The sequence below is a fragment of the Protomyctophum parallelum genome (genome assembly GCF_964188405.1).
Source record: "Protomyctophum parallelum genome assembly, chromosome: 14".
NCBI classification, from domain to species: Eukaryota; Metazoa; Chordata; class Actinopteri; order Myctophiformes; family Myctophidae; genus Protomyctophum; species Protomyctophum parallelum.
In genome coordinates this window covers 15,689,342-15,714,839 of record NC_139709.1, presented here as the reverse complement: position 1 = coordinate 15,714,839, position 25,498 = coordinate 15,689,342, and the positions used below count along the sequence as shown (strand labels likewise).

General features: G+C 44.0%; 1 protein-coding gene across 2 annotated transcripts in view; it reads left to right on the top strand.

The window, feature by feature from the left end:
• LOC310870900 (guanine nucleotide-binding protein G(olf) subunit alpha) overlaps positions 1 to 25,498 on the top strand; it is an 86,866-nt gene that overhangs the window by 29,911 nt on the left and 31,457 nt on the right. For both annotated transcript variants that reach the window (XM_083782264.1, XM_083782265.1), the window contains exon 5: positions 1,718 to 1,815. In XM_083782264.1, the coding sequence (XP_083638390.1) occupies positions 1,718 to 1,815 (98 nt within the window). The remainder of the gene's footprint in view (positions 1 to 1,717; positions 1,816 to 25,498) is intronic.

Sequence of the window (25,498 nt, the reverse complement as noted above, 5' to 3'; positions counted from 1 at the left end):
GTAGATCAGCTGTGATCTTGTAGATCTGCTATGGGGTGTAGATCAGCTAGGTTCTTGTAGATTATGGGGTGTAGATCAGCTGTGATCTTGTAGATCGGCTATGTTGGACGGAGCATAAATCAGGCTTTAGAGGTTCAGTGACTTGCTCAAGGAAAGGACTTGAGGACCATGAAATGGAGTCGAACTAGGAACCTTCCAAATTCTCATACGGCGGCTGTAGTGTAACTAACTAAATGTGTACACATTTAGTTAGGGCTGTCACCATTAATAATTTAAGTGAACAATTAATTGTTTGTTAAATAATTGCGATTAACTATTACATTTTTTGCATTGGATAATGGTCTGGAACGTTACAATTCATATTTCTGTTTGCCCTTTAGGCTTTGTAATCACAAATTGCACATGGCAGAAATTATGATACGTTTGTGAGGTTGTCTGGGGAATGTAAAAGATTGGCCTGCAGGTGTAACAATCTAAATGTATAAATATGTGTTGAACATTGGTAGAGGGCTTGCTACAAAGCCCAAACAGACGATCAATATCACATACAAGTTACTACAATAAAACTTTCTGATGCAAACGTATATTACTCCTTCTCTACTTAATCATTTTGATCGCGGCGGTGGCTCAGGGGTAGAGTGGCAGGATGGTAACCGCAAGGTTGCTTGTTCGAACCCGGGCTCCCCCAGAGTTAGTGTCGAAGTGTCCTTGAGCAAGTCACTGAACCCCAAATTGCTCCTGATGCTCTGGTTGCTGCCTTGCATGGTTTCCACCGCCATCAGTGTGTGAATGGGTGAATGTAATGCCCCATAAATGCACCATTTACCACTATCCTAATATACCAGACCAATGTGTAAAGTGCAACGTGGAGAAGGGTACATTATTCCACTGTTCATGGTAATGCCCAGAGATCATGAAGTTTTAGAAAGAAGTACTTGGTATATTATCCCAGATAATCTCTGAGGATATTCCTATTTGTCCACAACTGTGTATCTTGGGTATATTTCCTAATAACTTATAGCTTGTTTTTATATTTTCCAGAGAAGATGAGTGTGACCATGATAGTTTTTCTGTTTGGTGTGTGTGTGCGTGCGTGCGTTCGTTCGTGCGCACTTTCATGGAGTCTCGACAGTACTGAGCCCTGTGTCTATCTCGTTGACATGTCTTATAATCTATTGTATTTATTTATTCATGTACACACTGGTTCACACTTATAGACCATTTCCAGTTTCAGGTATGTGTGTGGCGCTAGCAAAGTTATGCTGAAATATTGTGTACGTGGATAGGTTCTTTAAAATCCATATGTGCCTGTGCAGTCCGTGGTAGATCGGCTATTTTCATTAGTTTGAAGTACAGTTTTGGACGTATAAGACTGATTTCAGTCATTTGGATACCATAGCATAGAAGTCAGCATGTCTTCTATAGAAGTGTGTCCTGCACCAAAAATCTACAAGCTTACAATAATCTACAAGCTTACAACACGTCACGCTGCGACGTGTTGTAAGCTTGTAGATAGCCTATTTTTGTTTATTAGTTATTTCAGTCTTCCAGAAAACCCTAACGATCTCAGATATTTCATAACCGCAATCGTTAACGCCTCAATCTGTAAAACTGGTTAGCTGAATGGTTAACTCCGGTCTAAATGGGTTAATCCATAGACACCATTATAAGGCTTCTAATGTCGCTAACCGCATGGTTTCTCTCTCTCCACAAACAGGAGTTCTTTGACCACGCCAAGAAGCTGTGGGACGATGAAGGAGTCAAGGCGTGCTTCGAGAGGTCCAACGAGTACCAGCTCATCGACTGCGCACAATAGTGAGTCCAACCAGCTCTATTTGGTTCTAGAACCGCTTCCATTATCCAACCTGTGGAATATTGGCATTTGGCATGCCCACTTTTTTTTTTTTGGTTGAGTTTCCGAACCAACATTTAGGGTTCTCTGAACCAATTCATTAATTGTCGGTGGAAACACTCTGAACTGGCTCAAAATTTGGCGGGGGAAAAGAAAGTAACAGAACCGGTTCAACCCGGTGGAAAAGAGGCCCTCTCTGTGGTTTAATTTTGAACCAACACAGGTCAAGCAAACAATGTCTCATCGTGACCCAGAATCACGCAACCAGGTTTTTTCATTCCCTCCTTTTTTATTCTCTTTTTTTGTCCTAAAAGCGTGACAGACAAATGAGTTTATTTTGGTGGTATAATCCTTAAAGTATCAGCAGCAGCAATACGGCTCACTTTGTGCTTTTGTCTGAGGCCCTGCAAGCGCTCTTTGCAGTGTGTGTGTGTGCGTGTGCCTGCGTGTGTGTGTGTACTGATGTCATGTAATGTGTGAATATGGCAGAGATATGTTTACACTGGGTGTGGCATGGCAAGCGACCGTAGTGTTTGTCCTGGGGAAATTGGATGTACACGGCAGTATCTGGCCCGCTTAACGCTCTGACATTTTCACCATGGCAATATGCAAAGCTCCCAGTGTACCCTTATTGAAACGCCCATGACTGTTGAACGCCTTGTATTCTGACGTTTGTAAATGTTGGCTTTGTTGTTGTTGTTGTTTTGTAAAGGTCTATGAAGCTAATACTACACAGCGAATCGGGGTGTTTTTTCTTGTGAGGAGATCCCATTCTTGTAGTAAAAGGGTTAAGTGTATCTTGCTAGCCTGGCTAATAAGCCAGACGCGAATCTGCCTTGGCAAAAACAAATTGCCTTCGGCGACAGTGTGATATGAGTCTGACTTATTAGCCAGGCTAGTATCTTGCTGGTAAAATAGCCGATCTGGAAGCTTGTAGATCTGCTTTTTCTGACATGGGTACTCCTGGCACACAAATCAGGCAAGCACATACATACAGGCTTTATAGTTGACATCATGCCTCAGGAGTTGATAGGCTAGATTTCAGCATCCTTTTTTAAAGGGCTGAACCTGTTGCTCTCTCGATGATGAAAGCTGAGACGGCCCTGCCTCAGTGATGGCTTTACGGAAGTCATCTGTGTTTTCCTTTAGCTGTGATATTAATGTCTCTCCACCGACGTGACTCTCGTGCTTGTGAATGGAATGGCTGATAACTGTCGGCGTGGAGACGCACAGTGCTGTCGTCGCACGTTTTCTCTCAGTGGCATCTGGGAGGTTTTTGATTGATTTAATTTTTTTGATTGACATTTTTGTTGACAAAAATAAGGTGTGTGTGTGTGTGTGTGTGTGTGTGTGTGTGTTCTCAAAGTAGGGTCCAGGGACCCTCAGGGGTCCTTGAGGGGCTTCCAGGGGGTCCCAAGTTTGACCACTTCCTAGAACACATCGCCTATGTGAAAATAGCCAATCTCACAGTGCATTGCGGTGAAACACAAGAAATGTGAAGAATTTTGTACTTTTCTTTTTACTAACAGAAGTGTTGTATATGGTGTCCCTGGCATAAAATGTTGTCAGATGGTGTTCCGTGGCCAAATTCGATACTTTAATAATTTGGGGGTTCAACCTGACATGAAACAGTTAAAGAAGCACTGTCAATAAAACAGGGTTCTCAAAGTGGGTCCCGTGGCACCCTAAGGTGCCGTGACGCAAGTCCAGGGGTTCCGCAGAACACTTTGATGGCTTACTTATTTACTTAGACCCTAGTCTATACTTAGTCAAATGGACATGCACTGTACTTGGTGCGTTCCATTTCTATCTACAGTAGTACACCAAATCTGTTCGTCAAAAGTAGCCGATCTACAAGCTCACAATGCATGAGCGTTTTGCGTGCTCCCATGGGGTGCAGGAATTCAAGTGGTTAAATTATTAAGTATTATTAAGTATAAAGTTATTATTTTCAATCTGTCCAAATTTAAACGGATATTCTCTCAAGTCTTTGGAAAGATGTACATATTTATATTATGTCATATGATAATAGATGTAACGTCCTATGAAGTAACAGGGGTGCCTTGCAGCAACACAGTGTGCGAACCACTGTACTGGACTAGTGGCACAAAACATTTTCAGATGGGGGTCCAGTCGCGGCCAATACATATCAATTATTTTGGGGGACCTTGCCTGACACAAAAAGGTTTGCGAACTAAAACGGCACAAAACCAACAACATGCCACCATGATGTACTGCAGGGGTTCCCACACCTTTTTTATTTTTTTACTTTAGAGCTATTTTCAAAATGACCAGCTCAACAAGACCTACCCACAAACAAAATAGTTAAAAAATAGTTAAGAAATGTACCTGAAGGGGCTTTGGAATAGCGGCGCTGGCATTACATATAAGACTGGAATGGGAAATAGACGGGGGGAAATGGAATTGGTTGTTTTCCTTTTTTGTAACTTTGTAATGCTACTGACGTTTGTGGCTGTGGGTTTGAGCTGACAGGCCCTTTTTATGTAAATCAATCAAGCCACCTTAATTCAAGTGGCAGATACCAAAAATAGTTTTTTCATACCTGAACTATATCTTAGGAGCATGTCATATGATCTATCTAGTACCTGCACAGCCTTTGTGATCTCCCTGATAGATTTGTGATCTACCTTTTGGGCACCCCTGGTGTACTGGTTGTACTGGTTATACACATCAGACCCCCCAACTGCGCTCTTGCTTGGGTGAAAAAGGAAGTTTGGATATGCAAAGTGAGTCACTGATTACCGCTCGTACGTCCTCTCCTGCTGCTTCCTCTCTCTGACTCACTTCTGGATTGTGATGTAAATATGATGAGGGCACCATGCATTTAGTAGTCGTTTGTTTACCACCACAATGTTTATGGGACAAATGTTCATATCCCGTTCATTCTGCCCATTGTCGTTTCCCCCCTCCCTTTTCTTTGGTTGAGAGATAAATAGAACATGGACATATTTAATACCAATTTCTTTCCCCTGTTGCTCACTAGAATCTTTTAGCTATTGTATCCATCATTGTCACACAGGATGAAACTTGATGTAAGTGGAGCACATGCACGCACGCACGCACGCACGCAGCCACACACACACGCACACACGCACGCACGCACGCATGCACGCGCGTGCGCGCACACACACACACACACACACACACACACACACACACACACACACACACACACACACACACACACACCATTCCGAAGGTCGGCCATCTTTATCTCCCAGGATTCATTAATAAAAGCGCACATTATCAGTGACTTGGAATATAAACTCTGTGGACCTTGGGTTAAGGGCATCCACGCCATGCATGTGGATTTCAAGTTTTATTTCATTTCAAGTGAACCTGTAACCTGCATGTGACAATAACCCTCGGATCAGGAGCATTATACCAATTGAATCACACCTGTGGGTGCCGACGTCACTCTATAAGTGCGTCCCACACCCACACACCTTTCCTCTTTTCTTCATCCTGGTCGGTAAGAGCTTATATACCAGCTTGTGATTTTGACTATCATTCCACACGGTACTGGATGCCTGCTCTGGGCTGCCTTCTCTGTCGCACCCCCTTGGTGTACCGTGAGGTTGTCTCATCATCTATGTTGTTTGTTGCAGGCGACGATTGTGTTCGTCGCGTGTGATACACATAACTCACGTTCCCGTTGGTGACAGCTGTGCGCGCGTGAGCGTGAGATATACTCACATTCCTATTTGGTAAGTGTGTATTGTGTATGTTTTCTCCCTGCAAGTATAGCATAGCCTACACTGGCAGCACTCCACACAGCACTGGAGCGGCTTCTGGCCTGGCTTAGCCTGGCTCTGCTGTTGTTTACACTGTCGGATACGGCCGTCTTCTTCTTTGTTGGTATGCATATTGGACAGTGCGCTGTCGCCACCCATGCCTCTGGAGTGTTGTTGCAGTCAGGCTTTGTCTTGTTTAGAGGTTTTTTTGTTACTGATTTTCTTGCAATTCATTATTATTAATTGTTAATATTGATATTGACAATATAATATTAATTTCATGATGCAGCAATTCCGTCTGACCTTGATTGGGCTTGCATGGAAGGCGAGTAGGAAGCGTAAGTTGACTGAACAGGACTGCGTCCATGACCCAAGATTAGACCTCATGCTGAGGCACTTGGAGGATATGTGTAAGACCATTGAAAATATGGCTGCTACACAGCAACGCCCCCTGGGTCCGCCACGCCAGGCTTCTCAGTCTAGGCTCCTAGCCCCCACCTCCTCCGACAAGGGCCTCTGCTCTGGACCGGGACCCTAGGAGCCGGGGACGGGCCCCTCTCCCAGTGTATCCTGACTTTGTCAAGTGCTTGAAAACATCTTGGGCACAGCCCAGGCAGGCTACTGCACCTTGTCCTACACCCAGCACCCTGCATGGTGCTGCAGAGCATGGGCTAGATGGCATAGCCGGAGTGGACCCAACTTTTGCTCTGTGGGCCGGGGCCCGAGCCACAGGCAATAGGGCTGTCCGTCACCCAAATAAGAAATGGCGGTACGCCGATGAGTTAGTGGTGAAGGCTTCTCAGTCTACAGCCGTGCGTCAGCCTGATAAGTTAAGGCCAGTGGCTCGGGCGCCTCTGAAGAGGCATAGGAGCTTCCAGCGGCCTCGTTTTGCAGGGAACAGCTCCCCTCTGAGTTCTGGTACTGTGAGACCGCGGGAGCACAACACATGGGAATCTGCCAAGCCCCACCAGCTCCCCTTACAAAGCGAGTTGGCTTGTGCAGGTTTTTCCGGTGCTAACCTCAGCGCATGGCGTCAGTGTACCACTTGTCCGTGGGTCTGTGGGTCATCAGTACCCTGGAGTTTGGGTACCGTCTGCAATTCAAGGACCGCCCCCCTCGTTTCCGAGGGGTTTGAGACAATAGTAAGGGACCAATCTCGTTCTGCCGCTCTGGCCAGAGAGGTTTCTGCCCTGCTGGGGAAAGGTAACTGAACAAGTTCCTCAAGGTGCTTCCCTTTCGAATGCTCAGGTTGAAAACTGTGTTTCAAGCCATAAGGGCAGGCGATTGGTTCACGTCGGTGGACCTTCGTGATGCTTTCCACATTCCACATTCTCACAGGCGATTTCTCAGGTTTGCCTTTCTCTGGAGGGCTTTTGAATACAACATCCTTTCCCCAGGGACGGGTCAAGGATCCTTACCCTTTCCCGTGGTGCTCTCAAGGTCCTCAAGTGGTGGAGGCGATCACAGGCCGTCCGCAAGGGCGTTCCCCTGGGCCAGGGTGGTTCCAGGGTGACCATAACGACTGACGCCTCTGGCACAGGCTGGGGCGCAGTCTTGGAGGGCAGGTCTGTTCAGGGTCGTTGGCCTCCTGCGCAGCAGGGGTGGCATGTAAACCTCCTCGAGATGGAGGCGGGCCGTCTGGCTCTGGGACACTTCCTCCCAGTTGTGTCGGGGAAGCAAGTCATGATAAGGACAGACAACACAGCCCTGGTGTCTTACATCAACCGCCATGATGGGCTGAGGTCCCCATCACTGCATGCAAGAGTGCGCCAGTTGCTCTTGTGGGCACAGTCCAATGGTGTCACCCTGAAGGCTTTCTATCTTCCGGGAACCCAGAATGTAGCAGCAGATCTGCTGTCAAAGGGGGGACCCCACCCCGGTGAGTGGCGCTTGCACCCCCAGGTAGTGAACCAGATATGGTTTCACTTTGGTCGGGCAGAAGTAGACTTGTTTGCCACGGAATGGGAATGGGAATACTCACTGTCCTCTGTGGTCGTCAATGCATGGACCACCAGGACCACTGGGGGTGGATGCACTGAGCCTTTCATGGCCTTTCCCCCACTTACTCTCTATGATTTTCAGTTGGCAATGAAATTAAACTCAGTTGGTTGTGTTCTGCTGTATTACTGAGACGAGTTTCACTCCTCATGTTTGGCTTTTTGACCTGCCACTTCACTCTCCTCGTGACTAATTTGGTATACTGTTCATGTTGTCACATGGTTACAAGTTCACTTGAAATGAAATAAAATGTAGGTTTACCTACGTAAACCCGGTTTTATGAATGAAAAGTGAACCTGTAACCTTTGTCACTCGGCGGCGAAGGCTGGCCCTGTCATGCCTTTGCAGTCGTCAGAAAAGAGGAAGAGTGTGTGGGTGTGGGACGCACACGACAAGGCACACGACAAATGCCTTGTCACCACGACAAGGCATTTTTGACTCATTGCATAGAAGTATGTCTTTCATGGAATTATGTCACACGCACCGAAAACAACAACGCGTCGCGCTGCGATGTGTTGTGAGCTTGTAGATTGGCTATTTTCCATTATTCGTTATGTTAAGATTAAAGACTAATATAAAGTGCATTTTAAGTGGTCAAACTGGCAATAGAATACATGTTCAGAAGCATCTTCCATCAACATGAAAGGGATTATTTTTCCACCGAAAAAATACTTTTAGTTATACTCCACTAGTTAGTTTGTTACTGCCCTCTACCGATATTGCCAAGAGAAAACCCTCATACAGAATATTTTTCACAAAAGTACCGTTTATACGTGTGGTGGGGGGCTCAGAGTGCTTCCACTAAGGAAAGTAGGCTTTCTAATGCCACAACCCGCCTTTGTATTGTTGAGAAGCAAAAACGTTATTTTTATTTACGCTAAAGATGAGAGGCTGGTCTGAAATTTTAGCGAGCCCCGGAAGTCATCGGTAACATAGCTCTAAATGCAACTGCATTAGAGCTATGGATCAGAGCTAGGTGGTCGGATGGTTTGGAACACGAACGCTGTTTTGACATTTTCAAGCGAAGAAATCTCCCTTTATTGCACCTGCTGACGGATATAACTCTCACATGGAAAACATTCCATCGTGTTTCTGTTCATTCACTAATAAAGTCTGGCCGACGGCCATCCCAGAGTGCATTGCATGATGTGAATTCTTGGAATTCAAAAGGTGAGAATTCTTCCGTGTTGTCTCAGCTGGGCCTCCGCAGGAAGGCTCTGTTACTTACGCAGCCCCCACTTCCTGTATCATCATTTACACAACAGAAGAAGAAGAGAGCTGACAAGTGGCGTTTCTAAACTCTTGTCATATTAAGAACGGTGGGTGCATGTGGGTGAGCTTGTAGATCTGCTGTTTTTCAAAATATCCATACGTTTGAAAACTTCTGCACAATGGGGTGCATATAGTTTAAACTAGTACTAGTCATTGGTTAGACATGGGTTAAGGTTATATAGGTTGGGTTAGGTGTGCTGCCCCGTGGGAGGTACTTTTTCCACCACTGGCTGTTTCATAAGACACCTTTTCTGCTCTGCGTAAACCGAGTGTGTGTGGGAGAATACCAACGAACTCTCCTCAAAACACAGTCGGAACTGCTCAGACTGGTATTCCTAAACGTAACCTAAGTAAACTATGCTTAAACGGTTAAACCTAACCTTATTCCTAATCTTTACCTCAGTAAAACTGTGCCAAAACCTAACCCTATTCCTATCCCAGTAAAGTTATGTGTAGCCCTAAACTTATTTATTTAACCTTATTTTCAGTTAAACAAAATAAAGAATGCAAGGACGTCGGCGGAAAAAGCACATCTATTTAGCTCACAGCACATCACATTGCGTCGTGTTGTGAGCTTATTGTGACCAAAGGTCGCAATTAACTATGGAATCGTGCATTTCCCGTCAATTGGTGTGTTGGGCGCCATATACCATATATAACCCTGTACACTCAAGAGAATAGGGACTTTAAGCAACGGTGGTTTTCACGACGGCTCCTATGACGCAATCGCCGTAGCAGTCAAAATCGTTAAGAAAACAACCGTCAGCGACGGGTTCCCACCGCTTTTTGGTTCCAATGGTGACGACGCATCTATGCAGCGTGTGTCAAACATAAACACAGACATAAGAACGCCCCGTCGCACGTCAGCTAACTTGCAGATAACTTGCTTCTTACATGCGCTGGACATGATCAGCAGTGGAAAGGGAAAGGTGCTGGAGCAATCTGTGTTATTCTAAAACAGTGTTTTTTTATGTTTATTTATTTGGGCAGTTCAGGTTATAGTTATACAATACACATGAGTCATTCAATCATCGTGTCGCCCCCTTTTTTCCTTTTTTTTTTAAAGACAGACAAAAATATATCACCTACATTCAATACATAAAAAAAATAAAAAAAAAATCTAAACAATAAAGTAGAAATAAAGGGAAACAAATGGATCATTGGTTATTTTGGTATTCGTTCATTAGAGCAGTACATCAGCTATTCAAAGACACATCAAGCGTTTCCTTGTAATGTTTCAAAACAACATCAGTTATAGTCTTTAATAGTCAATTAAAGGTTTCCATATTTTCGTGAAAATGTCTTCATTGCCTTTAGACCTAGGTCTAAAACAGTTTTAATAAACATGATGATTATGATATGGAATTAGTGTTATTTCTTCATTCAGAGCATGCCAACACAGCAGAAGAGAAAGGTGTAAATGTATGGCAGTTTATTTCAAGTTTATTTAGACACGACGTCGAAGTGTAGGTTCTGCCGTAGTAGGAAGTTCTGCTACGGCAAGCAGGTTTATCTATGGAGCACTGATCCAATTTCCGGTTGCCGGAGCGGACTGCCGTAGCCGTCGTTGCTTTAAGTCCCTAATGTAATGTATCACCCTTAGATCTCCATATTGAGATTTGACCTCATCAAACCCTGTACACTCAAGACATGCTCTTTATATGGCCAGTATATAATTCATTCCATGTTAATCTGACCCCCCATGCCAAAGCGCCAGCGCTCGCCCATCAGTCTGCCATCAATGAGGTGGATGCGTGCACGCAACCTCGCCCTTCTGGGCGAGGCCATGTGCACGCATCCGCCTCTCATGTCTTTTTGAGTACGGCAGTACCGCTGGGTGACCTAAAGGGCTACAATACAGCTGTTGAGCTTCACACTGACCTATAACAATATCACAGTACAGTACACACACACACACACACACACACAGCCTGCACCGCTCAGTTCACATGGGTGTGATTTAGTTTTGGCTGATTCTACACTTGGTTGCATACTGAAAATAGCTCACTGCTATTTTCAGAGCACAACACCCGAGCGCAACCATATATATTTACTTGCGCAAGTAATAGTTTCGCCCGGCTCGTACGCACCGTCCCAGCCAACCCGCTACTTTTGATGCGTATGTACCGTCCCAGCAAATTGTGCCTGATTTGCTGGGACCAGATTACATGGTGTGTATATGTATATGTATATGTATATGTATATGTATATGTATATGTATATGTATATGTATATGTATATGTATATGTATATGTATATGTATATGATGACGTAAGAAATATGTGGATTAAAGGACCCAATGCCAGAGTGTAATTGGTTTTCGATGGTGACGTAATGACGATATGTTTTAGTGTTGGGAGGATTAAAGATAATGCTCCTGTGTATACATTTATGTAATCTGGCACCACTGCCGTATCAGGCACAATTTGCTGGGACGGTGCATACGCATCAAAAGTGGCGGGTTGGCTGGGACGGTTTTTGGCGCAAAGTAATCACAGTATACCGCTAATCAACTTACAAATTACATATACATATATATATAGTATATATGTATAACTAGCTCTCAATGATGACGTAAGAAATATGTGGATTAAAGGACCCAATGCCAGAGTGTAATTGGTTTTCGATGGTGACGTAATGACGATATGTTTTAGTGTTGGGAGGATTAAAGGTAATGCTCCTGTGTATACATGTATGTAATCTGGCACCACTGCCGTATCAGGCACAATTTGCTGGGACGGTGCATACGCATCAAAAGTGGCGGGTTGGCTGGGACGGTGCGTACGGCGCAAAGTAACCACAGTATACCGCTAATCAATTTACAAATTACATATACATATACATAGTATATGTATAACTAGCTCTCAATGATGACGTAAGAAATATGTGGATTAAAGGAGCCAATGCCAGAGTGTAATTGGTTTTCGATGGTGACGTAATGACGATATGTTTTAGTGTTGGGAGGATTAAAGGTAATGCTCCTGTGTATACATGTATGTAATCTGGCACCACTGCCGTATCAGGCACAATTTGCTGGGACGATGCATACGCATCAAAAGTGGCGGGATGGCTGGGAGTACTTGCGCGCTCTGCTTGCGCACTAGTTGGCCATTTATGGCCTACTAGTGTGCAACAAGCAAGTATGCACTCGACAGAGTGCAGTTCTAGTCTTAGTTTTAGTTTTAGTCATCAGAGCTTAGTTTTTATTGTCTCCACCAGGCCGAAGGCATGGGGGGAGAGTATGTTTTGCAGTCCGTCCGTGTGTGTCCGTGAGCAGCTAATCTCCGGCACCGTTAACCCGGTCGATGCCACATTTTGCACACACACTCCCTGGATGCCAACGATGAACCTCTGCCCCAAAATTTCCAGAACGGCCTGTTATAGCGACACCAGGAGGCCGCTTTGTGCAAAACAAGTTTTTGCACAGTACACCTACAGATTTTGTCCAAACATCGCGCAAATTGGTACACAGTCTCTCTAGAGCCATTCAACGAAACGTGTCTTTCAGATTTCTCAGACTCCATTCTGATTGGTTAAGATTGGCTTCCAAAGTTCACAGGAGTGCTCAGTTTCAAACAAAATGCTGCAAATCATGAACACATCGCGTGATTTCCGTGAAATTGTGCACGCACATTCCCACTAGTTTACTTTTGTTGCCCTTTTATCCAACCACCAGATGAAGGCAAGCTGCAATGTCCTACATTCCTATCCTGGTGGACACCTGTGCCCAGAAGGGCACTTTTTCTAGTTTAGATTTATTTTTGCTTTTTGTTGGGTGAAAAAAGTTGACGAACATTTTTCATAGTTGTATTCGCTTTCAACCTAACATTATCCTGTGTTAGACGGTTTAAATGTGTCTTTAGGTCAAGCATGTGTGACAAGGCCTTGCGAGCTGGCTGACCAATCAGGTCTTGTATTGTAGAGGAAGTTGGTCTTGGTCGTAGCTTGTTAGATTTAGCTAGTTTGGGGATTTGAATGTTATCAGTTTTCGACCGAGTGTGTGTGTGTGTGTGTGTGTGTGTGTGTGTGTGTGTGTGTGTGTGTGCGTGCGTGTGTGTGTGTGTGTGTGCGTGTGTGTGCGTGTGCGTGTGTGTGTGCGTGCGTGCGCGTCCTTAAAATAGTGTTTGTTTCCGGTCGTGCCACTATCAAATCATACCAAAAGCAGTTCAACTATGTCATTGTGCAATGATTTTGTGCCGTCCATCACAGCCTCAGACAGATAGCCATAGACATAAGAATTCTTCCCTTTGTTTCAGCTGGGCTCTGGGCACGCACGCACATATACACACACACACACACACACACACACACACACACACACACACACACACACACACACACACACACACACTATACACACTTCCTGTACCATCATTTAGACCACTGTTTCCCAAAGGATCCATGTCTGGGTCAAGGACACATTTTAGGTCAGTAAAGTAAATATCCCCTTTATTAATACAAATTTGGGTACTTGTTATTTCAAAAGAAAGAAAAGAAATCCAAGACATAAAACAGACATATTTAAAAAAGAAATCTTAAGAAGTTGTGAAAATAGCCAATCTGCAAGCTCACACGCCCTGATCAAGCTCACACGCCCTGATCTTGTAGATTGACTATTTCTTCACTAGCCTGGGTCCCCTGATTCCACTAGAATTACATGAAAATGTAGTTACTATTACTTTCGACTTTGATTACGTTGTTACTTAGATTTAGATTATTATTACAAAACACACTAACCACTTATAGGCCATTTGTATGTAGTTACTTTACTTCACTGCTGAGTAGCCCCATTGGACAAAGGGACTGGAAATAAGTATAGGCAGATTGCAAGCGCTTGTTATGCCAAAGAGTACATCTGTATTGATGCCCTGGAATCCTGTCCAGTCATCGATTGTCCCTCTGCATTGCACATTTATATGTTTTTTACGGGGACAGATATGTATCTATGCGTTGTTGATTGATTAGGAGCTATTTCCGGCCATGGCAGGCTTGTTCCATTGCCATGCCATGGACTTGTTCACAGCAAAATCAACCCGCAGGACCTGAACATGGCGTTTCATGTATTGAATATCATGTTCAAACTCTTGTTCAAAGGCTGTAAGAAAAGTTGTGCCTTTTCTGATTGTTGAAATTGGGTCTTCCAGTTTATTTTTCCCTGTATTAAAATAGTCTTTAAACTATTTTAGTCTTTAGACTATTTTAATACGGGACATTGGACTGGCTGGAACATGCAGTCACCCCTGAATCAGACACCTTTAGGCTATCCATTCTTACATAACTCCTGGGCCCGCCGTTAGCTTTTTTATTTTTTACGTCTCTGTGGCAATTCTTTGTTATAGTCCCCCCAAGTCTAACGTAACACAATCCACAACAATGTTATTTTTAGCCATAGAAGGTGATTGTCACGCTGATGGTGGCTAGGGTTGGTGTGAGAGTGTCCCTGTGTTCAGTGGCTCAGCGGCGGAGCTCAGCTTCCCCAGTGGTGAGAGCTGTCCTCCATGTGGCTCTGAGCTTGCATAAAATGCATTTTTGTCGAAACTGCAGTTTTAGTCGGCTAAAGTCGTATGATATTTAGTCGACTAAAACCAGGCTAACACTAAAACATTTCAGATGACTAAAATATGTCTAAAACTAAATGAAGTTTTATTCCAAAGACTATGACTAAACTGAAATCGAACTTTGCCGCTCTGGGCATATCTGAAGCTGCCTGGCCATAGGGCTAAAAAGGCTAATCTATAGTTTGTCGTACCACAGTGTGGCTCGACAAACTAGACATAGCCAGTGGTTCCCAAACAGTGGGTCAGGACCCATTTGTGGGTCGCGAATGCATTTTTATGGGTCCATTTATCTACTTTTGTTTCCTACATTTTGTTTATAATTATTATTATTTCAAAACATTCTAAAATCTAAATTTGTCACGAATTAAAAACTGCATAAAAAGTGTAAAATCTGCCATTACGACACCATCAAGGCACCGCCAATTTTGTAGACTAAATTAACTAGAATTAGTTGACTAAAATTTTATGCATTTAGTTACCAAAAGCTAGACTAAAAAGATGACTAAAATGTGACTAGTGGAATTGTATTCCAAAGCCTATGACTAAAACTAAATCAAAATTTGCTGTCAAACACTGGTACAATGCACAGGCTCGCGAGGGGTTAATGTCTTCAAAAAATGTCATTTTGTGCCCAGGGCCATGACCGTGCCTTAAAAGTAATCAGGAAATCTCAAGAAGAGTCAACAATCGAGAGGAGCTTATTTGTCACTCACTCGTACAGGTGCAAGCAGGGGAAAATAAACGTTGGCGCGGCATGTTCCGCAAGACCGTGCTTAACAGCAATCGAATATACACAAGATAATAAATGGAGATAGCACTGGATGAAACTAAAACAATAAAAAAAAGAGATACTGTAGATAAGAAATAAGATAGACACGCACTCTAACCGTCGTTAAAAAACCTCTTAGCAGATTTTGTTTTGGGGCTGGGGGGGGTATTTAGTGCAAGTAACAGTGTGAGCCAAACACTGGTGATTTACAATTATTTATTGTTCTTTTGTTTAGATTTTTCGTCCATGTCCTCGTTCAGGGCTCTGAAAGACGCAGGTGGGGAAAAACTCCTCCTTACTGGGGTGGTGTTTGTCCCTTTGACCCTACTCAAACACCTGCTGCCGTATCCTAAAAAACATACAGGTGAACCGCAGTGTAGGGACGGTACAAATAGGAGTAACATGTTCTCTTCTCCTGATTGAAATGCACAGAGGCAGTGTTCTGTGTGGAACGCCCCAAGGTTCTAAAATGTAACCTCGGGGTGTTCTGTAGATAGTAGTCTTGTGTAGCCATGCAGACAACTATTCCACAATCTCCGAATGCTATATAGAGTCTGGAACTACACCTCCAAGAATCAGAGTAAGGAAGCTACCATTTCCGTTCATTTCCGTTTACATCTTATTTTTTATTTTATTTTCTGCTAAGCAACAAGTTATATATGCTTAGGTCTTTTCTATTTATATTAGGATGAATGCGCGACTATAAAGACAAAGCGGAAGTGGGGAGGAGTCTCCACTTCCGCTTTATATTTTACTCATGATAGAGCTTCCGTTGCTCCAGACTGTATGCCGGAAGCATTTGAAAAAAAGAGGCAACACTGACAGTCTGGCAATGCGAGACTATGCAGATAGACTCCTTTCATGCCATCAGGATGGTTTTATTTGATAGTTAAATATCTCTCTCTTTGGGTAGAATCTTGGCAGGAGAGTTGAGGAGTGGAAGGATGAAGGTGAACCAGCAGATGAGCAGCTGCACAGAGCTTCACTTAGCAAGTTAGCATCTCCAGTGTTTAAAAAAAGAATTGTGGAGTCTCGGGACGGGATCTAGCTGAGGACCATTGTTTGTGTCTGTACTCAATAATAATTGAGTACAGACACACAAAAACAACAAAAAAGTCCAGTCCAATCAAACAACCATGCATATTTGACCAAGTGTAAACAATAGGACACAAAAAAATAATTTAAACACAGATGACAAAAACAATATAAATAACAAAAAACAAAAATAAAATAAAATAATTACAATTATGAGTTGGGTTATTCGAGTTCAAGAGATAGTCACAAGTTATGTTAGAAAAGATTGCGTTGAATCGGAATGTTGTCATACATCACCCCCTATAAATGATATACCGGTACTCCTTTATAGACAATTCTATCATTATGAGAAAGCAAAAACAAACACATACTGTAGTATTGACTCAATTAGTCTGTCGGAAGTACTCTCAGATTCTCAAAATAGGTAATACATAAATGGTTGCCAGCTAGAAAAGAACCTTTCTGTTGAACCGCTAATTGTAAACTTTATTTTTTCCAATTTTAAAAACCCCATAATATCCTTAAGCCACATAGCTATAGAAGGAGGAGTTGGGTATTTCCATCCCAACAATATTCTACGTCTTGCTATCAGTGTGGCAAATGCCACCATATTAGACTGTTTCTGGGTTAGAAGTTCAAAATCTGATGGTACCCCAAAAATAGCTATCTGGGGTGACGGCTCCAAACGAACCTCAAATATATCAGACAAAATCGCAAATATTTTAGTCCAATAGTGTACCAGCTTGGTGCAAGACCAGAACATGTGTGTGTGATTAGCTGGTGAGAGAGCACACCTATTACATGTATCATCAATTCCAGGATATATTGTGGCAAGTTTAGATTTGCAGTAATGAAGTCTATGAAAGACTTAAAATTGAATAAGGCCTAGTCTAGCACATGATGTTGATGTGTTGACTCGATCAATGAGCTAAAACTTTTGACGTGTCAGTGCCAAGCACACAGACATGACATGCGTTTGCCCCTGGCTAGTGGTAGCTCTGGCCTATAGCTCTAGAAGGCCTTCTTTTTAACGCTATGTTACTTTTCAGCCGCTGACCGGCCGGCACGCACGCACACCTCCGGTAGCGCAGCCTCTGTACAGTGGTTGTCAAACTTTCATAAAAAATTTCAAGCCCCGGCCCCTATAACTCTTGACAGTGTACAAATGGAACCAAATGGACCCATAACACACCCATGCGGGGGCATTTGGAACCCACTCGTGTAGCAGAGTGTTTCCAGTGAGCCAACACACACAATTGCAGCACCCTGACTTTCATTAGCATCGGTAACACCTGTGAAGGAAGTTGGAAGAGTTATTTCCAAAATGCCGTATGTGCATAGTTCCCATATTAGATCCCAGCAGTGACTGCCTCCCCTTCGCTGACCGTCTCTCAGCTTTTTCAACTGTCTATAAATAATTAATTAAGTAAGTAAGTAAGTAAGAACTAAATGACATGCAAACAGTAGGTGATGGCCCACTCTACTTTCACTTGAGAGGAAGCGGATAAGAATTGTCTGGGATGGATGGGGTTTGGTGCTTAGAGTATATATGAATAGAGATGGCATCCGAGTTCTCCTTCCATCCACTTGCATTAAGTTGCTCAAAAGCGCATGAGGCGATTTCACTCCTCCTTCCGGGTAGGAACAGAGTGCATTCTGGGATGGATTGCAATAGTGCTAGGGCCCAAACACATGAACGTGCTGCCGTTGAACGCGCACGAACGCGCACGAGCGTGCGACCGTCGTGAACGTGCACAACGATAGTCAACGGACCAGCGCGTTCATGTGTTTGGCCCCACGCTGCAATAGCAAATTTGGCCACTATGTCCATTTCGCCTCAGGGTTTCCTCTGGGTGCCGTCTCTATTCATATATACTCTAAGGTTTGGTGGCAGAGGGATGTGGTTGTCCAGATGTCAAACGGGTCAGCTGGATGTGGGACAGTCGGTCATATGATTTGGATTGGGATGTGTGAGCTGACCAATAGACAGTTGAATGAGTTTTGGCCTGGGCTGAGCAGGAGGCATGGCATTAATAGAAGCTGTAGCTGACTGGCGTCACAGAGGAGGTCGGGGAATGACGACACGCAGAATAGGGGCTTGGATGCATGTAGAATGGGCTAGACCACGGATTCTCATACACTGGATGCATATAGAATAGGCTAGAAATTATGCTCGAAACGTTTGCACGTCAAGGACCCCGAAATTGATATGCGTTTAGGTGCGGACTGCCATCTACAAATGAAAGAATAAAATCACTTTTAACAATTTTCTAAAATGTTCAGAATAATAGCAGATGTACAAGTTTGTAGATCTGCTATTTTTGAATAATGGGATAATGGATAAAGTGGTTAAAATGATTGTAATCCTATATTAACACTTTCCCTGTGGAAAACAGATAGATAGAGGCACAATGCAAAGTCTATGCTGGGTAATGGCCGCATCCATCTTGCTCTGTTCTCCGTTTTGGATCGTGGTGGTATATTTCAAATTCCTTCCTTGTACTCGTCGTAACAGAATATCTGTACATTGCAGTATTGACACTTTTACTTGACTAAAAGGAATGTGAGTACTTCTTCCACCACTGTTAAAAAGCAAGACGTGTGTTGACACACCAGGAAACACCAGGAGATCAAGCACTGGGAATATACATGAGGAAATCAAGCACTATGAATATACACCAGGATAAGAATACAAGGATAAGAATAAAATAAAATAAACAATATAGACAGTAGGACTGACGGGTCTTGGACACTTTCATTTCATACATTTTTATCTAAACTGAGCCCGAAATTAACACATGGTGATTGACAGAGCCGTGCCGGGGAACAGAATGAACCCATTAAAACTGTGAAAGCATCTGTGTCATTTTAGATTTGAACAGAGGACATTTAATATTTTATACTTTGGCCAATCGGCACTATGAGACTGTACTAACGGCGGGATTTGAATTCACTGTTTCTCCACTTAACCCGCTGAGACCCGAGAGCAGATTCTACAAAAATGTCTTCTAAATCCTCAGTCGTGCTCAAACGTTTTCATGTCTAGGACCCCCAGAATTATCTGTATTTGGCCGCCGACCGGCATCTGAAAACCAGGGACAAAGAAGCAAAGATATAGGCCAGAGCACAAGATTTGAGTTAAAACATTTTCTGTGAAAGAATATATATTCAAACTAAAGATTTGCACACATTTTCAAGATTTTCCAAAAAAATAGCAGATCTACAAGCTCGTAGTGTGGCACAAGTGCCACGTTTTAAAGGTTTAACAATAATGGTTAAGTGGCCACTTTGTGGTTGACATACAAGTCATACAGTGTCGAGAGACTTGGTATATTGTGAGCTTGCAGATTGACTATTTTCAAACGGCTGAAATGAATATACAGTAGAGATGTTCTTCTACAAAGTAACTAGTGACTAAAGTTGTCAAATAAATTTAGCGGTGTAAAAAGTACAATATTTGGACCCGAGATGTAGTGGAGTAGAAGTACTGAAAATTGGAAGTACAAATACCTAAAAATTGTACTCGAGTACAGTGCTTGAGCAAATGCACTGAGTTACTTTCCACCACTGGTTCCAGGGATGGCATGGGGCTGGGGATGGGGGTGCAGTCGGTGGTGGTCACGGGACTGTGTCACCGGCCTGGGGGTCAGCAGTGACACAGTCATCTGGGGCAGTAACGCACAAAGAAAGGCCCACATTGTCAGCCGGGCCACGGCCCCCCGAAGGGCCTGGAGAAACAGAGGGGCTACGCTTCGCAAACACTGGCCCTCCTCAGTGAGGAGGCTCTTCTGTTCATGGAAGAGCCGGGGAGAGGGAGAGAGAGAGAGAGAGAGAGAGAGAGAGATATTTATACACCGGCAGCGTGTCACCGCTGGCTCTCCCTCTCTGTCACCCAATTTCTCCTTGATTTGTTGAAGAGTTAGCCAGTCAGTGCAGCACACGCAGGGTGGCCTGGCCTGCTTGGGTGTTGAAGAGTTAGCCAGTCAGTGCAGCACACGCAGGGTGGCCTGGCCTGCTTGGGTGTTGAAGAGTTAGCCAGTCAGTGCAGCACACGCAGGGTGGCCTGGCCTGCTTGGGTGTTGAAGAGTTAGCCAGTCAGTGCAGCACACGCAGGGTGGCCTGGCCTGCTTGGGTGCCAGAGAGAGTGACCGGGGTGTCGGAGGTTACACCACCACAGAAGGCATTAATGTCCAAAATGTTATATTTACAATTTTCACCTATAATGATGTCATGTCCAAAATACAGATGCCATGTTGAAATGTTGAAGTCACTGTGGACGAGAGCATCGGCTACATGTCTGAAACACGTCATGTGAAATGAGAAGGATCAGCTAGCTCAGACCTCTCTGGACTGCACACCGACAGCCAGTATTTCACACATCTTTGCATTGATTTATTTTTTTAAAGATTTGTTTTTGGCTTTTCTGCCTTTATTTTTTTCGGGGGCTTTTTCTGCCTTTATTGATGAGTAACAGGACAGGAAATGGGGAGAGAGACGGGGGGAAGACACGCGGCAAAGGCCGTCGGGATCAGGACTCGAACCCGCGGCACGCCGTCAGTCTGGCTCAGCAGCCTAGGTGCCCAGACGGTTGAGCTTACCGTCCGGCCCTTTATTGATAGTTTCCACCAGTGAAGATTGACAGGAAGGAGGGAGAGAGAAGGGGAGAGACATGCAGCAAAGGTCGTCATGAACGGGACTCGAACACGCAACACGCTGTGGCATGGCCTGGACCAGTAGGCCACCGGGCACCACCTTTGCATTGATTTTGAGTTCATAATCTAAGTTACCTTTTTTTGGTGCCCATTCTGTGTGGTCAATGTAAAATAACCTGCTTTGCCTACGCACATGAAATTCAAACGAGCCGGCCGTCTAGTGTTATCCGTGTTCCCGTTTCAGAACCTCAGTGTGTGTGTGTGTGTGTGTGTGTGTGTGCGCGCGCGCGCGCACTGTTTTGAAGTGTTGTTGAGCCTTAATAGACTTTTTGTTTGGCTCCAGATTAACAAAAACCTTTGTGTCACTTGCGGAAATCAGATGACCTGCCGTCAGCTGACTGAGGAATATTCAAAGGAGGCACTATGTGTGTGTGTGTGTGTGTGTGTGTGTGTGTGTGTGTGTGTGTGTGTGTGTGTGTGTGTGTGTGTGTGTGTGTGTGTGTGTGTGTGTGTGTGTGTGTGTGTGTGTGTGTGTGTGTGTGTGTGTGTGTGTGTGTGTGTGTGTGTGTGTGTGTGTGTGTGTGTGTGTGTGTGTGTGTGTGTGTGTGTGTGTGTGTGTGTGTGTGTGTGTGTGTGCGTGCGTGCGTGTGCGTGCGTGCGCGCTTGTACATGTAATAATGTGCTTGTGTGTAACTGTATGACTTTGAACGTGTCCATGCGTTCATATTTGTCTGCGTGTGTGTTGTGTTGTGTTGTTTTTGCGCTGTAGAATCTGATCCACTGGGAGACCAATAAGACTTCTTCTGCACAAACCACTGTCCTTTAGGTTATTTCAACTCCCTGTGGGACTATAATACACACACACACACACACACACACACACACACACACACACACACACACACACACACACACACACACACTCTCTCTCTCTGTCAGAATGGTACAACACAGTAGAATCCAGAGTGTTAAAGTGGGACTCCACCAATATTTAACATCAAATTGTGTTAAAATGTGACTTAAAACACTTTGGGCTATTGTTTTGGAACGTTTTAGAAAGATCTTCTCTGGGGGTCTTCCTGGCAGTCTGTTCTTCAGTTATGGGCCGTTGAAAATAGCTTGTATTTTTTCTAAATCTGATAACACTGATGCCAGGCCAAATGTTCACTTCCGGTTCATTTCCAGTTGTATCAGTCTCCTGCCAGCCTAGTATCATTCAGACGTTGGCGAAGAGCGCCATCTATCGTAAACCACTCGGAAAACCATAGGACGCAATATTGCGTGCTTGGCAGTCACGCGTTGGATTTGATGCGACATAATGTCAGTCAATGTGTTAGGGCAACCGGTTAGGACACGGTTCCCCAATCCTACACTAAAAAATAAAACAAAATGTAATATTTTAAAAAGGTTTAAAGAAATCACAACTTCAATTAAATTCAATTAAAAACCTTTCCAGTGTTTATACTTTTCCAAAGTATTTCAGAAATAAAAAAATTAAAATCTAATTTTCTTAAAACAATACATAAATAATTGTTATTATACATAAAATAACTTGTGAGCTTGTATATCTGTTGTTTTCACTAGTTTGTGTCCCGGGGCAAACGTCTTAGTTTGTCTTGTGGGTCTCGAGCTCTGGAAATCGCTGGTTCTGTTTTAACGATCCGCTCGCTTGCATTTGTGAATGGCTAGGAGCCTAAAGCTGCCCGGCATACCTCGCTACTTTATAATGGCTATAGGAGCCTAAAGGGCCTTTCAAACGGGAAGCGAGGAACGCACACGTTGTTGCCTGGATCAACAAGAGGTCTTCTCAAGAGGGGCGCGACAACGTAAAAGCGTAAAAAAACCAACTAAACAGAATTCAGGTCTGGATTCGCGGGCGTGTGCACGAAACGAGCATGCGCGCAACAAATTCACTGGACTGTGCTCACGTAAATACGCTTGCTTTGTCGCAAGAGTACACAAGCGTACACTGCTCCAGGCAAAAACGCAGGTCTCATTGAAAATGAACTATATTCAAAGGCCCTTAAAGCTGCCTGGCATACCACGCTACTTGTCACAAGATTAGCTAACATTGCCAAAGTGTTTGTATTTTGTATCCAGAGACCAGAGGGCCTGTGAGGTTGTGTGACAACTTGAACCCAGTTGAGTCAATGAGTTGAGTCACAGGCTGACAACAACCCAACATGGCTGCGTGCGTGTGCGCGCGCATGTGTGTGCGCGCACGCCATAGATGTAGTGGTGGAAAAAAGTACTATTTTTTTTAGTTTAAGTATCAATACCGCAATGTAGAAATATATGTTACAACTTTACAAGTAAAAGTATGGAATTCAAAATGTACTTGAGTGAAAGTACAAAAGTATTGGCATCTGAATGTACTTAAACGTACCAAAAGTAGAAAGTACTCATTGTGCAGAATGTCTCAATTACGATTTGTCCAATTTATGTGTTGACACATTGTGAGCTTATAGATCACATTGTGAGCTTATAGATCACATTGTGAGCTTATAGATCACATTGTGAGCTTATAGATCCGCTATTTTCAAATGGCCGAAATGTATATAGAGCTGAAGTAGTTCATGTATGTTTTGTAATAATCAAAATAAATAATCAAAATAATAATAAAACATCTAAAAAGTTAATAAAGTTTTCAAGTAATTGTGGTGGAGTAAAAGTACAATATTTGCCTCTGAGATGTAGTGGAATAGAAGTAACAGAAAAGTACAGAAGTAGTAGTAAGTACAGAAAATTGGAAATACTCCAGTAAAGTAAAAGAAATACCTCAAAAGTGTATTCAAGTACCAGTACTTGAGTAAATACGAATACACGTATACGACCTATGTGGAAAATAACCCAAGCTTGTAGACGGAGCATTTTTTTTGTTGTTGCTATTTTCGACATTGAGCATTTTGTGAATAATCAAAGTTCAAACTCAATAAGGCTGCTCTGCTGTGTCTGTCTGGGCCAAATGAACAGAAGTGCCGTGATCCTTTTTGGACAGATAATTTCATAACCTTCATAACGTTTGCCGTTTTCTTTTCTTTTTTTTTTACTCCTGTTTCAAACATAATTGGTTTGACAAGCCTGAAAATGAAAATGCTAGTTGGATTATATTCACGTTGAGCGTTAGTCACGAGCCTCGTCGTACCACTGATCTGTAATCACAACGGTGATGAAAAAAAATGGAAAAAAAACAGGGCGGAAAATAAGATTTCATGTTACCCGCTTTGAGGAGAAGCTGAGATTTCGGCTATAAATAGAATTCCTTTAAAAAAAAAGATTTGGGTTAAAATTGTGCCGCGACCATTTTAAAGGGAGAGAGAGAGAGAGAGACAGAGAGAGAGAGAGAGAGAGAGAGGGAGAGAGAGAGACAGGGGAATAAGGCTGCCGGTGAATGGCGGATAGCTGTGAGCCTGTAACTGTGTGCCCACACACACACGCACACGCACGCACGCACACACACTTCCAGCCAGCAGTGTAAAGGCACAGACCACTGGAGGACAGGAGTGGCACTGCAGGTTCCCTGCTCAGAGATTGTGGCATGCATGGTCGTTCATAACGCACGCACGCACGCACACACACACAACACACACACACACACACACACAGCTCTCTCTCCCCTTCGCTACCCTCCCCGTGCTCTCTCTCTCTCTCTCTCTCTCTCTCTCTCCTCTCCCTCCCTCTCCCAAGTAAAGCCCCCCTCCTTTCTGCTCTCCCTCGCTCCCTTTTCTTTCCTCCCCCCCTCTCTCCCCCCCCCCCCCCCCCCCCCTTAGAGCTTATGTAAACTAGCTGTGGAGCCAGGGCAAGCTGAGGCTATTTTTAGCCCGGGCACTGCAGAGCAGAAAGTGGCTGTGTGGGTCACGTGTGCACAGCTGAATCAAAGGGAGTATCCCAGCACTGCGCTGTAAACAAAGGAAGGTCAGTGGCAGAAGGTGAGACACAAAACGCCTCTTTGTGGGAGTTTTTTTTCTCTCTCTCCCTTCTTCTTCTTCTTCTTCTTCTTTTTTCTCTCTTTTTTTTTTTACTCCTCCTCTCCCTGTGGCGTGTACGCGTGCGTGCACGGCCGCGTTTTAGCCCCGCGTCCTCTCGCGTCTCTCTCTCTCTCTCTCTCTCTCTCTCCGGCAAACGATTCACTGACATAGAAACGCATCGACGTGAGCACATGCACCGACTGCATGCAATACACCCATTTCCTCTAGTTGGCCAGATACGTAGCGTGCACACGCGTGCACGCATACACGCATGCACACACATACACACACACACACACACACACACACACACACACACACACACACACACACACACACACACAGAGCAGCCGTTTCGTTTTCCCACCACCGGCTCTGCTGTAGACAGGGGTGGGGGGCATGAGACTTGATAAAAAAAGGGTTTCTTCTTTTCTTTTCTCTCTTCTCTTTTTTTCTTCTTTCCTTTTTTGCGACACGAGGAGACATTTTGCTGTCTAATCATGAGAAGGAGGACTCCAGCCACAGCCAGCCCTCCACTTCCTCCCTGTTGCTGCCTAGCCTAGCCCGGCCTATCAGCACGCAGCCAACAACACACCAAGGCATGCTAAATCCATCAAACAGCACATGACCTGTTTCTGT